General features: G+C 47.5%; 1 protein-coding gene across 3 annotated transcripts in view; it reads left to right on the top strand.

Annotated features, from left to right (window-relative positions):
* The window catches only part of LOC139051828 (uncharacterized), a 77,057-nt gene that overhangs the window by 25,749 nt on the left and 38,002 nt on the right, over positions 1 to 13,306 (top strand). For all 3 annotated transcript variants that reach the window (XM_070528846.1, XM_070528847.1, XM_070528845.1), the window contains exons 7-11: positions 2,616 to 2,742; positions 3,749 to 6,063; positions 9,888 to 10,042; positions 12,242 to 12,447; positions 12,770 to 12,821. In XM_070528846.1, coding sequence (XP_070384947.1) covers positions 2,616 to 2,742; positions 3,749 to 6,063; positions 9,888 to 10,042; positions 12,242 to 12,447; positions 12,770 to 12,821 — 2,855 coding nt within the window. The remainder of the gene's footprint in view (positions 1 to 2,615; positions 2,743 to 3,748; positions 6,064 to 9,887; positions 10,043 to 12,241; positions 12,448 to 12,769; positions 12,822 to 13,306) is intronic.

The raw sequence follows: 13,306 nt of genomic DNA, 5'->3' as shown, positions 1-13,306 counted from the left end.
CAAGAAACGCCAATGTATGAAAGCATCTAACACTACAGCTAGAATAGAACTGGCAGAACTTTCGAAGTTAATCAACAAGCGTAAGACAGCTGACATAAGGAAGTATAATATGGATAGAATTGAACTAGCTCTCAGGAACGGAGGAAGCCTAAAAACAGTGAAGAAGAAACTAGGAATTGGCAAGAATCAGATGTATGCGTTAAGAGACAAAGCCGGCAATATCATTATTAATATGGATGAGATACTTCAAGTGGCTGAGGAGTTCTATAGAGATTTATACAGTACCAGTGGCACCCACGACGATAATGGAAGAGAAAATAGTCGAGAGGAATTCGAAATCCCGAAGGTAACGCCGCAAGAAGTAAAGAAAGCCTTAGTAGATATGCAAAGGGGAAGGCAGCTGGGGAGGATCAGGTAACAGCAGATTTGTTGAAGGATGGTGGACAGATTGTTCTAGAGAAGCTGGCCACCCTGTATACGCAATGCCTCATGACCTCGAGCGTACCGGAATCTCGGAAGAACGCTAACATAATCCTAATCCATAAGAAAGGGGACGCCAAAGACTTGAAAAATTATAGACCGATCAGCTTACTGTCCGTTGCCTACAAAGTATTTACTAAGGTAATTGCAAATAGAATCAGGAACACCTTAGACTTCTGTCAACCAAAGGACCAGGCAGGATTCCGTAAAGGCTACTCAACAATAGACCATATTCACACTATCAATCAAGTGATAGAGAAATGTGCAGAATATAACCAACCCTTATATATAGCTTTCATTGATTACGAGAAAGCGTTTGATTCAGTCGAAACCTCAGCAGTCATGGAGGCATTACGGAATCAGGGTGTAGATGAGCCATATGTAAAAATATTGGAAGATATCTATAGCGGCTCCACAGCCACCGTAGTCCTCCATTAAGCAAGCAACAAAATCTCAATAAAGAAAGGCGTCAGGCAGGGAGATACGATATCTCCAATGCTATTCACAGCGTGTTTACAGGAGGTATTCAGAGACCTGGATTGGGAAGAATTGGGGATAAAATTTGATGGAGAATACCTTAGTAACATGCGATTCGCTGATGATATTGCCTTGTTTAGTAACTCAGGGGACCAATTGCAATGCATCCTCACTGACCTGGAGAGGCAAAGCAGAAGAGTGGGTCTAAAAATTAATCGGCAGAAAACTAAAGTAATGCTTAACAGCCTCGGGAGAGAACAGCAATTTACAATAGGCAGCGAGACACTGGAAGTCGTAAGGGAATACATCTACTTAGGACAGGTATTGACGACGGATCCGGATCATGAGACGGAAATAATCAGAAGAATAAGATTGGGCTGGGGTGCGTTTGGCAGGCATTCCCAAATCATGAACAACAGGCTGCCATTATCCCTCAAGAGAAAAGTATATAATAGCTGTGTCTTACCAGTACTCACTTACGGGGCAGAAACCTGTAGGCTTACGAAAAGGGTACTAATCAAATTAAGGACGACGCAACGAGCTATGGAAAGAAGAATGATAGGTGTAACGTTAAGGGATAAGAAAAGAGCAGATTGGGTGAGGGAACAAACGCGAGTTAATGACATCTTAGTTGAAATCAAGAAAAAGAAATGGGCATGGGCAGGACATGTAATGAGGAGGAAAGATAACCGATGGTCATTAAGGGTTACGGACTGGATCCCAAGGGAAGGGAAGCGTAGCAGGGGGCGGCAGAAAGTTAGGTGGGCGGATGAGATTAAGAAGTTTGCAGGGACGGCATGGCCACAATTAGTACATGACCGGGGTTGTTGGAAAAGTATGGGAGAGGCCTTTGCCCTGCAGTGGGCGTAACCAGGCTGATGATGATGATGATGATGATGATGATGATGTAAAAAGGAAAACAATTTTCTGAGACAATCCCTGGACCGATTATCCTGAAATTTGGTGCATTTGAGAAAGTTAAATTCTAGTGACTATTGGAAGCGGAATTGCGATTTAGGCTAGAATTTTGTTAGAAAACTTTTCTACAATTCGAAAGCTTGAAAAAAGTAGAAGCACGAAGTTTACGAATTATTAGCGCTTCGCCAAGAACCGATATCGCGGTTTTGTATATGCTATCCATTGGATCATTGAAAGCGGACAAATTTGATGCGTCAGTTTGATGTCTTGCATGAAAATATTACGTCGTATACAAGAATTCTGCAAAAGTTGTATTTCCATATTGCTCAATTTTTTTGAGATTCAGGTTTAACATATCAGTTTTGTCTAGCTTAGATGTACTATCACATGCAATTCACAGAATTATGGTACCGTTTTTCATTTCTAAGTTAATGGGTTGTAAACTTGATAGTTCTGTGTTCAGAAAATTTTCGGTTTTTGGCAATTTTTAATAAAAAATTCACAACTGAAATTAAAAAAATTCATCAGCAACAGTCGCTACATTTTATACATTTCTTTTAAATGAAAGATACCCCGTCAACTTTGGTTCTGTGGTTGACGAGAAAAGCATATTCTCAGTTTACATGAATCTACATAGGAGCCCGCGAGCTAAAGCTTCCTTTTAACAACGGCAGTCGGGGCGAAAGAAAGCTACAGGGGGGAAAATTGTAAATGTGTTGTTTGATTCTCACTTGCCGTAGGAAAACTTGCAAGAAGTGACGCCTCACATTCCCGTAAGCGAGGCCATGGACAAGCCAACCAATGAGCAGGACGATACGTGCGAGGCGAGGCCGACGCAAGCTCGGTCGTTGCCACCCCAGTCCGACGGTGAGGCACCTCAAGCGCCTCCTCGGGACTCGAAGTTCATTCGACTTGTGCTGGGTGGCGCCGAAAGTAACGCGACAGGTTGCCTTCGCGGAGCTTGAGTGCATGTTTCCGCCGCAATGTTTCGGTGTGTGGCATCGAAGTAAATATTTTCGAAAAATTCGAGGAGCTTCGATTGCGAAAACTTCCATTCCAGTGATCGTAAATCTGTAAACGACCGGTTTCAACTTGCGCCTCCTTAAGTTCCTTGATCGTGTTAGCGGAAAATAAAGAATAAATAAAGTGGCACATACTGCTTATCGTCGTCATGTAGACAAAGCCAACCCCAACAAATTCAAGAAGACCATCAACTACCTCAACCACTATTTCGTTCGCTCAACCCCTCTCCCCGCATCCCTAGCCGTTTGCAGGAGGTGGCATTTCAGCTATAAGTAAAGTTTAGGCATAAAACATGCTTTCAAGTGGACGTGACGGATGTCTGCAAAGTACTAGTGAACGAAGAACGTGAAAGATAAACTTAATCGGCCGAAAGCACCTCGATCACGTGACGTACGTACTTTTTTTTTTCAGATAAGATTGTACTTGCTGTGAAAACAGTATATTATCAAACCTTCATGCTCACATTTATTCAGAACCAACTTCGCTGGAATGTAAGTTTACGCATGTCGGATTAGTTGATTGACTCAAGCAGTGTTTGACTTTCCATGCCGCAGTGGTTTGCCGGTATCGTCACTACTGCCGCCTAAATAACTTATTCGTCTGCGACCTCAATATCGCTAAATAACTTACGTTTCAGTCTTTGACGTGTTGCGAGCGCAGTTTGCTCACTCACTCCTTTCACGTTTAAAACTAATAACCACGATAGGACACACCAGACACAGAAGATAAAGAGTAAGTCGTTCTTTTCCGGCGTGACCTAATGTGGTTATAAGCTTCACCTAGTTGTACTCGGTGCATTACAAGATGAATGAGCACAACGTAGTGCAATTCCTCGATTCATTCCACGCAGGCACCTTGAACCGCATATTGAGAAAGGTGCTACGGATGCAGGAGCCCGAACGCGAGGAAAAGGGGCACGACCTGCTGCAGCGGAGTCCCGAGGCATCGGCCGTGTCTCAGTTCGGCCTCTCCCAGCCATTCGCGCCAGGTAGCAGCAAAGCGGGCGGGCCCGGGCACTCCGTCATGGACACAAGCGCGATAAGGCAAGCGTCGCGAAAGAAAAACCGCGCCTTCAGCGTCTTCTTCTGGCGCGAAAACCAGCAACCTCATAACACCCCGAACACCAAGGAAACCGAAGGCACGAGTACTTCACCCACGGAGGGCAAGGCGCGTCCCGCTTGGTACCGAAGGATGAGCGTCTTCGCCGGCAAGCTCATCGGTAGGCGCTCCTCTTTAGCGCCGTCCAAGTTCGCCCAAAACGCGATGGACGCGCCCACGAATCACGGCTCGGGACCTGTCGCGAGTGCCGAGGAACAGACGGAAGCGAGGGGCAACGGGCTCGCCGGGGGCACGGTTTCAGAGTCGCCCAGCAGGCTACCACGGGGTCACCGCAGCGAGAACTTCGGGAATTCGGAAAGCGATTTCTTTGGTCACTCGACACCGCCGCTACCTCCAGCCGCTAAAGACAATGCCGCGACTGTCGCCACTGCCACTGTGGATGCAGCGTCGCCGTCCGACCTGTCGTTTCAGAGCAGTATGTCGGCCACATCGACCGAGACGCCTACTCCGCTGGTTCCGGTAGTGGAGTCGTCTGAACTCGAGGTTGCTCCAGCGAAAAAAGGACACGTTTCTAGCTCGAGCACGATGACTTTCGACAGTCGCTATTCAGATCAAAAACCCGTTACGACCAAGCTTGTGAAGGTCACGTCGACTAGGGTTTGCACTGCGACTCCTCGCGAGCCCGAACTCTCATGTCAGACCCACACCCCTGCCGCTGTTACGCACACTGAGGCGCTCGTTACTCCATCTATAGAGGATTTTCGGCCTAGGATGCAAGCAAAGCCGGCTTCTTCTGCTGCTGCTTACCTGACCCCAGCAATCACCGACACTCGCACGTCCGACAGCAAGCCGGTTCCGCCCGAGCCTGACCGCGTCGGCGGTCCGAACCTTGAACGCAACGCCGAAGGACCAACTTCGGATCAGGTGACCACCGTCGACGAAAAACCACACAGTTACGTCGTGAAGGACGCTCACGGTCAAGTCTGCAATAATTTTGGTCAGAGGATTGTCGAAGGCAATTGCTTAAGGCCTACTCCGGGGCATAGCGAGGTTTCAACGTCTAAGAAGGCAGGTAAAGATGCCAAACGTAGCAAGAAAGGGCGTCAAAAGACGCACTCGGTGAAGGACAAGATCACAGGCACGAAAAAAGGAAAGCGGTCTGCTAAGAGGAGAGCGGATAACACTAGCTCGAAGTCGTCCTGCGGCGAAACGACGCGTTCTAAAGGTGGCACGCCTGTCATCGATCAGCCGTCAGAAGCAGCCAAGGGCTCTCCAAACGAGAAGACCGAGTTAGTGCACGTGACAGAAGACTTGAACGCGACTTGCCGTTCCGCGTTAGAAGGAGTTCGACATCAGGAGACCATAGCGTTCGAAGCTATTCGGTTCCTAAAAGAAGGCCTAGAGAGCAGCGCTGCAATGAGCCACCCGGCTGTGCCTCTTAATGCGGGGCAACTGACTGGCGCCAAAGGAGCCCACGATACGCGTCGTACTCCTGCGGACGACGAGCATGCGAGGACAACGTCATCGTCTGGGCAACCGCTATCAAGCGAGCCGGAGGTGAATGCGACGGTAGCGCCGTCGGAATCCGAGCGCGAGCGCGAACAAGACGACGGCGCGAATGTGAAGGAGCCCTCCAAGAAATCCCGTACGTCGAAGCCATCCACTAAACGCGCTCGCCGCAGCTCCGACCGTAGTAAGGCAGGCAAGGACCGCGCAGACGGGGAAACCAAGACGGCCACGGAGCTCGGGTCCGGCCAGGTGGTTTGTCTGGAGAGTGTGGCGAACGGAAAAGACGTGCAACTTGCCCCGAACCCCGTAGATGCTCTCAAGACGTCTGTGACATCAATCGCCCCTGCGACACAGACGGGGCTCCTAGCAGCGTCCGGGTTCGCTTCCGAGGTGCCGACGCAAGACGTAGTTACACCGGTGGAGCAAACGAAGGCGTCCACTGCGAGTGACATTCGTGCCCCGACGCCGCGCTTCATTTCCGGCAAGTCTCACGACAGGTTTAAATTGGGGGTGAAGCGAAAGATATCCGTCGTGTCCTTTGAAGCCGGTGTCAAGGAACCGCAAACGAACGACAAGGTGCCCTTCGTGAAACGAGAGGTGAGCCTTCGTAGCACAGAGTTGAGCATCTTGGTATGCAACTGCCTACGCGTCTTCGTAATAACCAGTGTCAGTTTTAGCCTTTCCGTAGGATAATATTGCAGTTTTCAGAATGCCGACGTCTTCGTATAGCAACCAAAGATAGGCAGCCTACATCAGAGTTTTAGAAACGAAAACCTGCGCAGTAGTTCATGGAAGCAGCAGCCTTGGTAGCGCCTTGGTTCTGAAAGCTTCTTTAACTGCAGTGCATTAGAAATGTTCTTGCCCCGCATTACTGAACTCGCAAATGTGGGAGGGGAGGGGGCAGGGGGGAAGGGAAGACGGCAGACTTGTACGATCTTGCAAAATCACAGCCTAATCCCCAGCAAAGTGTTTCACTTTCGAGCAGTTACATTAAGAACTTCACTTACCTGTAAATAGACGCGGCATTTTTAAACCGTTGCCCGCATATATCGCACACCCATTTGAAACATTACCCGCATAACGCGCTTTCGTGGTCAAGGAATATTCAGCGAAGGCTTCACTTCAGCCAGATGCATTTAACTTGGCATGCACGCAACCATAATGTTAGTCCTATATTCAGCAAATTCGATCATGGTGGATGTTATAGGTAATTCTTAGGTGAGTAATTGTACACCATTCTTAAAATGCACTGATAACGCTCTGAAGCACTTGCATAAGCAACTTAGGACGAAAGCCTTAGTTAAGCAATACACATTTCACTTTGTCTACACACGACACATAAACTCCTCCTCATTTGCATGAAATCATTATAACAAAATGAGCCGTTTTGTGCACTGGGGATACCGCTGACGCCTAGCATAAACCATGAATGTAAAAAAGAAGTGGCGAGTTGAGTAAATATGCGCAACAGTCGTAAGTTATTAACGCTAAAGTGTCTCCGAACATCACCCTTAGCATTGCTCACTCTACCAAATATCGAGCCGGTGTCATACAGTAGTTCTCTTTGGACATCATGAGCTTGAAGATAGCAGAGTGGGCTGAATTATTCGCCGTTCGCGAAACACAGTTACGATGTTCTGGAGCGCTTACACAGGTATTTCACTGCAAAGATTGTAATTGCCCCTCACAGTTTGAACTTTGACTACGCATTACACATAACATGCCCGGTATTGTCAGCAAGCACAAACCAAGTGCTTGTTTAGTGCAACCAGGAGACTGCAGAAACTACGTGCTTCGTTTAAAGAATGAAGATATCTAGATAATGAAAGGTGACTAATTTTTTTGAGGCCTATATTTAAGCCACGAAGTATCGCCACACATTTCACTTCATATTCCCCCCACTTTCACGACATATGAGCTTGATGGGTCATGCAGAATTATCTGAGGGTACTGGGAAGCATAGTTGATAGTGGCAGTTGATAAGAGCCCAATTTTCGCGTTAACTGGTGCTCCTGAAATTTTGCCCACGCATTACTCATATGATGTCCCCTATGTGATATGTCCTCAATACATCAATAGGTCATTTTGTAGCCTGTTGAGTTCTTTCACGACATTGAGCTGTGCGGCTCCTAAAGTACACTTGTAAAACTGCGGGACGCTTTTTCAAGCATGAGGTTGGGTCAAATGTAAACGAAAACATTATTTTTTGTTGAGTTCGTTTTATGGGTTGGTTCGCGCCGTCTACTGAGGGTGTGTTAGGTGCATGAGTCAGTAGTCCCGTCAGCAGCCGCCCGATCTCGCCGCTTTGCTTCAGTAATCTGTCATCCGATGTCCATGAAAAGGATGCACCGGTCGTAAAGTCTTTGACTCGTCCGGCCGTAAAACCGATTGAAATAATGCACAAATTGACGGCACTGCTCGGGGATCAAACCTTGTAAAGGTCGCGTGTGTTTCCCTGCCATCAGAAACTTGCGAAAGACCGTGAAGAGGTTGAAAAGGAAGGACGCGGAGCAAGGCGAAGCGTTGTGAGGGGAGAGAGAGTCCGGGCAACGACTCCCCTCGCACCGGTCCTTCCACAGCTCCAATGCGCGCGTGGCGCGCCATCTGTCGAGGCGGCGCCCTACATGGAGAGGAGGGTGTCTTCTGTGTTTGCCGCAAGATGGCTCTGCGTGTGCGGAAAGCACAGAAGAAATGCAGCGGAAACGCACTTCGCTAATCGTGTAATTGCGACTTCTGTAAGTTACATGTTCATAATTACCTGTATACACTGCAGTATAACTTTCCACGGCTCGTTTCGAAGGCAACACCGCATTCACTAGAGGCGCGTTTGTACCGCTTGGAAGCATCAAACTCGTGGCTGAGTGGTAGCGTCTCCGTCTCACACTCCGGAGACCCTGGTTCGAATCCCACCCAGCCCATCTTGGAAGTTCCTTTTTATTTATGAAGTGCCTGCCGTTATTTATCGCTCACGGTCAACGCCTCGCACGCCGACGCCGACACCCCACGCCGACGACACCGGCTTTTCTGCGACACGAGCTCCTTAACGCTATCGCGTTAAAACGATAATCACGATCGTCCACCACGGGCGTGTAGGGCTCGGCTGCAAGCTGATAAGCATGCAGCCGAGCGTGCGTCCAACTTTTTATTTATTTTTGTTCCCTGACAGCATTTTGCAGATAGATTTCTTGGTCGATCGTAAGTTCTTGCAGGAGTTTGAAGCTAGCCTCGTCAGTGAGGTTGACTTGCTTTTCACCGTAAACGGCACGACCAACCAATACGTGAAGTGATTATTCTCCATGACCCCACCCGACGGCACACTGCAGCTGTAACACGTGCAGAATTATGCGAAATAGCTCGTACATCGCGACAACACACTACTTACGGCCCTGAATTACTGCCCTACGACTTTCATGCAGCTTTGGGAGACCAACGCCTCGACGATGATGACGACGCAGGGGATGAATATGTGCGCAACTGGCTGCTGACCCAACCCAATTGTTTTTGTGATGACGGGATAAAAAAAACTAAAAATTCCCAGATGGAAAGGCGTTCATAAATTAGGAGAATATATAGAAAAATAATATACCCGTACTTAGCTTGTTGCTTCCTGCAAATAAGAAAAGTATGAAATGATAATCTCCTTTATATTTTATCCATCCTAGTAATTTTCTGCAAAACTTCAATTACATGTCACCAATGGCATGACATTAATTTCTGGCAAATTTAAAGTTTTGACCACTTTTTTGTTTATTTTCTCAGCGCAGCGGAGAACGCTTGTAGGTGCTTTGTATAGCGCCTCAAATCAGGCAATTAATAAATAGATAGGTGAATAAATAAATAAATAAATCACGATTGATTAGCAATTTGTCTTTAGCACGTCATCCCCAGAATACTCCCCCCTGCCCCCCTCCCACCTATTGCCTCCAAATATTAACTTTGGGAATTATTTAGTTCTCTCAGGATACATTTAATATGTATGCATATAATCGCTTTCGATCGATTATAGTCCAAGGTAATAGTATCGCTGTAAAAAAACATTTACCGTGCACTTTCGTGCTTGAACTGTTTATCTCCTCGCATACGATCAACCCTTGATATTTACCATATAAATTTAAGGGAAGCGGGTGGATTCAACGGATTAGTGATCGATTAGTGGTTTTTTTACAGAACTGTGCGCCCATTATTGTTGCTGCAGACGCGGTTGCACCGATAGGTTGAGCATAGTCATTGCAAATATAATCGAACGAATGACAGTGTTCAGTGAACAGTACCGAGGACACAAAGAGCCGGTATACTGTGTCTTTTTTTCTCTCTTTTTTTTTCTAATGCGATCAGGATTTATGCCGCGGCTGTGTATCTTGTCCCAATGGCGATGTCGTTCGAGCTGTCCGCGATGTTTAACGCGTTCGATTGCGTCGCAGTCCACGGCCTTGGCCCACTTGGAAGAACTGGGCCCGGGACTCGCGCACGGGAGGAGGAGCTTGTCGACGATTCTCAAGACATCGGCCACACCAACACGCCTCGCCCGGCGGGCCTCCTCGGTCGACTTCGGTCCCGGAAAATACACCCTCATCAGGTGAGCACGCCTCGCCAGGCGTCTTGCATCCTCGTACTAAATCCTTGTTCGTTATTACCTGTACACAATCGCCTCGAATATTTTTGAAGATTGCCTGAGAAGCGACTACCTAATATATTAATCCCAAATATCAATTCGATGACTGTCGGGTATTGCGTGGGTAGTTTAAGCGTATTCCTGAGAAAACCTGAATGCGACGAGTTCTGCGCGAAATTGTTTATCGTTGCGGCCAATGAGGCATAGGTGCAGGGTTTCCTGTAAATGACTGTCACGTATAGCGACGTTAGTTTGTTTAGAAATCGATCGTTCGCGGCCCATTAAGCCCCTGAAATGTACCCCCATGACTGCCAAACGTGTACACAAGGTAGGATGGCCCAGCTATCGCATGCGGAGCCTTTGAAAAACCGTAACGTTGTACCCGAAAAAGACCAAACAAACGTTGCTTAGAGTCGGGTAGAAATATCGTCCGCAGTTTTTAATCGGCTACCTTCAATTCGTTCATTTTATATAATTATCTTACTTTTAATTTTTTTTTTTGCACTTGTCAAGATGCCAATTAGATGGTTGTGGCGAATCGTAAGACTTGTCAAAATGAGGTGTTTCGGGCAAGATGCCCATATATATATATATATATATATATATATATATATATATATCGCGAAAGCAAGTAGCATAGCCACCGGGACTTTTCCTAGCGGCGTGTCCCAGGTTGAGCCTGAGCTCTCGCTGCGACGTGCTACAGGCGCCCCCTGACTGTATTTTCCGCCCCTGATGCGGGACCCCTGTGGTTTCCCGGCGCCCCGGGACCGGGCGTTTGCGCAGTATCGGGTGCCGTCGGATATAATAAACGGTTTCCGTCAACTCAGGAGTGTCTTCTTGCATGCGTCGCTCGGTAGCCCCTTGTGGCCTGAGCTAGCAAGCAGTGGTGCGGGAGCTGACGGCTCACGCAGCCCTGTGGCTCGCTAAGCTTGAACCCGCGGTGGTTGGTACTCGTGTGAGACCTCTAGAACCTACAAACACCATGAAAATACAGTGCAACAATGTAGTTAATGCTACATTGTAGGCAATGCGACAAGGCAGTGAAACACGCAATGCTATTCACAGCGTGCTTACAGGAGGTATTCAGAGACCTGGATTGGGACGAATTGGGGATAAGAGTTAATGGAGAATAACTTAGTAACTTGCGATTCGCTGATGATATAGGCTTGCTTAGTAACTCAGGTGACGAACTGCAATGCATGCTCACTGACCTCGATAGGCAAAGCCGAAGGGTGAGTCTAAAAATTAATCTGCAGAAAACTAAAGTCATGTTTAACAGTCTCGGAAGAGAACAGCAGGTTACGATAGGTGGTCAGGCACTGGAAGTGGTAAGGGAATACATATACTTAGGGCAGGTAGTTACTGCAGATCCGGATCATGAGCATGAAATAATCAGAAAAATAAGAATGGGCTGGGGTGCGTTTGGCAGGCATTCTCAGATCATGAACAGCAGATTGCCATTATCCCTCAAGAGAAAAGTTTACAACAGCTGTGTCTTACCAGTACTCACGTACGGGGCAGAAACCTGGAGGCTTACGAAAAGGGTTCTACTTAAATTGAGGATGACGCAACGAGCTATGGAATGAGGAATGATAGGTGTAATGTTAAGGGATAAGAAAAGAGCAGATTGGGTGAGGGAACAAACTCGAGTTAATGATATGTTAGTTGAAATCAAGAAAAAGAAATGGGAATGGGCAGAACACGTAATGAGGAGGGAAGATAACCGATGGTCATTAGGAGTTACGGAATGGTTTCCAAGGGAAGGGAAGCGTAGCAGAGGGCGGCAGAAAGTTAGGTGCGCGGATGAGATTAAGAAGTTTGCAGGGACAACATGGCCGCAATTAGTACATGACCGTGGTAGTTGGAGAAGTATGGGAGAGGCCTTTGCCTTGCAGTGGGCGTAACCAGGCTGATGATGATGATGTTGAATTTGACACAAGAAAAGGAACTAAATGAATGCGGCAAGCAATCAAGTATACAAAGTAGTAAAATTGTTACACTTTATACATAATAGATCATCAGTAATGCACGAGAACAACAAAATATTTAAACAAGAAAATAATAATGATCAGTGTTACAAAACATTATATAGCAAATCGAAGAAAAAAATGTCGCATTCGCATTAAACGCAGCTGGTATAATGTGTGAATGCGTTCGCAGCCCCTTGCATACGACGACTGGTAGCCGGGGGCCCAGCGGGCCGTCCAAGCTCTCCGTGGCAAGCATGTCGTCGTGCGGCGAGAGCAGCGGCTGGCACCGGGGCCGCCGACCCACCGCGCCGCGCCGCGCGATGGGCTCCCGAAGCCACTGGTTCGACGACACGCTCTACACGCGAAGCGGCGTCAGTTCCCGACAGTCCATGACCGGTCAGGGCGCCGTGCCTCCTCTATTAAATATTACTCATTCATTTTAAAGCAGTACTGACATTCCGTTTAGGATTTTCCCCTTTTTCATTGCGTCAAGTAGAAGCTGTGTGCGCTAACAAGTCCCCACGTAATCGGGGGAAAATCCGCAACGTCGTTGTTTTGGGCCAATCAGAGAGGCCGTCCCAGCCGGGTGACCCAATCGGAGCGGAAGCGATGAGGAATTTTGCCAATGAGGCGGTTTTTGACGTGTATCCAGATTTGTACCCCAACTTTATAGCACGGACACGAAGATATCTCAGCATGCCTTCCCTCTCCCTTGCAGCAAGCCACATAGGGAGCCAGTTTGGAACCGCAACCAAGAAGAAGACCAGAAGGCGAGTACAGTGCATGCCCTGTGCAGGCGGCGCTGTTTTTTTTTTCTTTCTAACTTATAATGTGACTGACACGTCGAACAGGTTGAGTAGCAAACCTGCAGGCTAGAAAGTCAACTGCTAACTAAAGATACATTAATGAGAAAATTAGGTTGAGGTGATTCACAATGCAGCTAATATTACGCTATTGCAATATATAAAAAAACATTCCCCTCCTACCCTGAGAGATGGAGGCGATAGGCAAGCCAGAAAAGACGCATACACGAAGGACACGTGGGGACGCCGCCTTGAAGTTGCTGCACCATGTTACCTTGAAGTCGTGAAATTTGGCGTCATCTTCGCGGCCCTTGTTATGTTTTTAATCGTTAAAGACGGACTACATCACATCGCAAGTTAGCCAAGTAGTGGGTACTTAAGAGTGCTCCGGACAGCTTCCACAGCGCAGCAGCTGCAGACCAAAGACGAGAAATTGCTTTGAAATCCGTGAC

Source organism: Dermacentor albipictus, unplaced genomic scaffold, assembly GCF_038994185.2.
Source record: "Dermacentor albipictus isolate Rhodes 1998 colony unplaced genomic scaffold, USDA_Dalb.pri_finalv2 scaffold_15, whole genome shotgun sequence".
NCBI classification, from domain to species: Eukaryota; Metazoa; Arthropoda; class Arachnida; order Ixodida; family Ixodidae; genus Dermacentor; species Dermacentor albipictus.
Note: the sequence above shows the minus strand (reverse complement) of the source record. Positions and strands in the feature narration are given on the sequence as shown.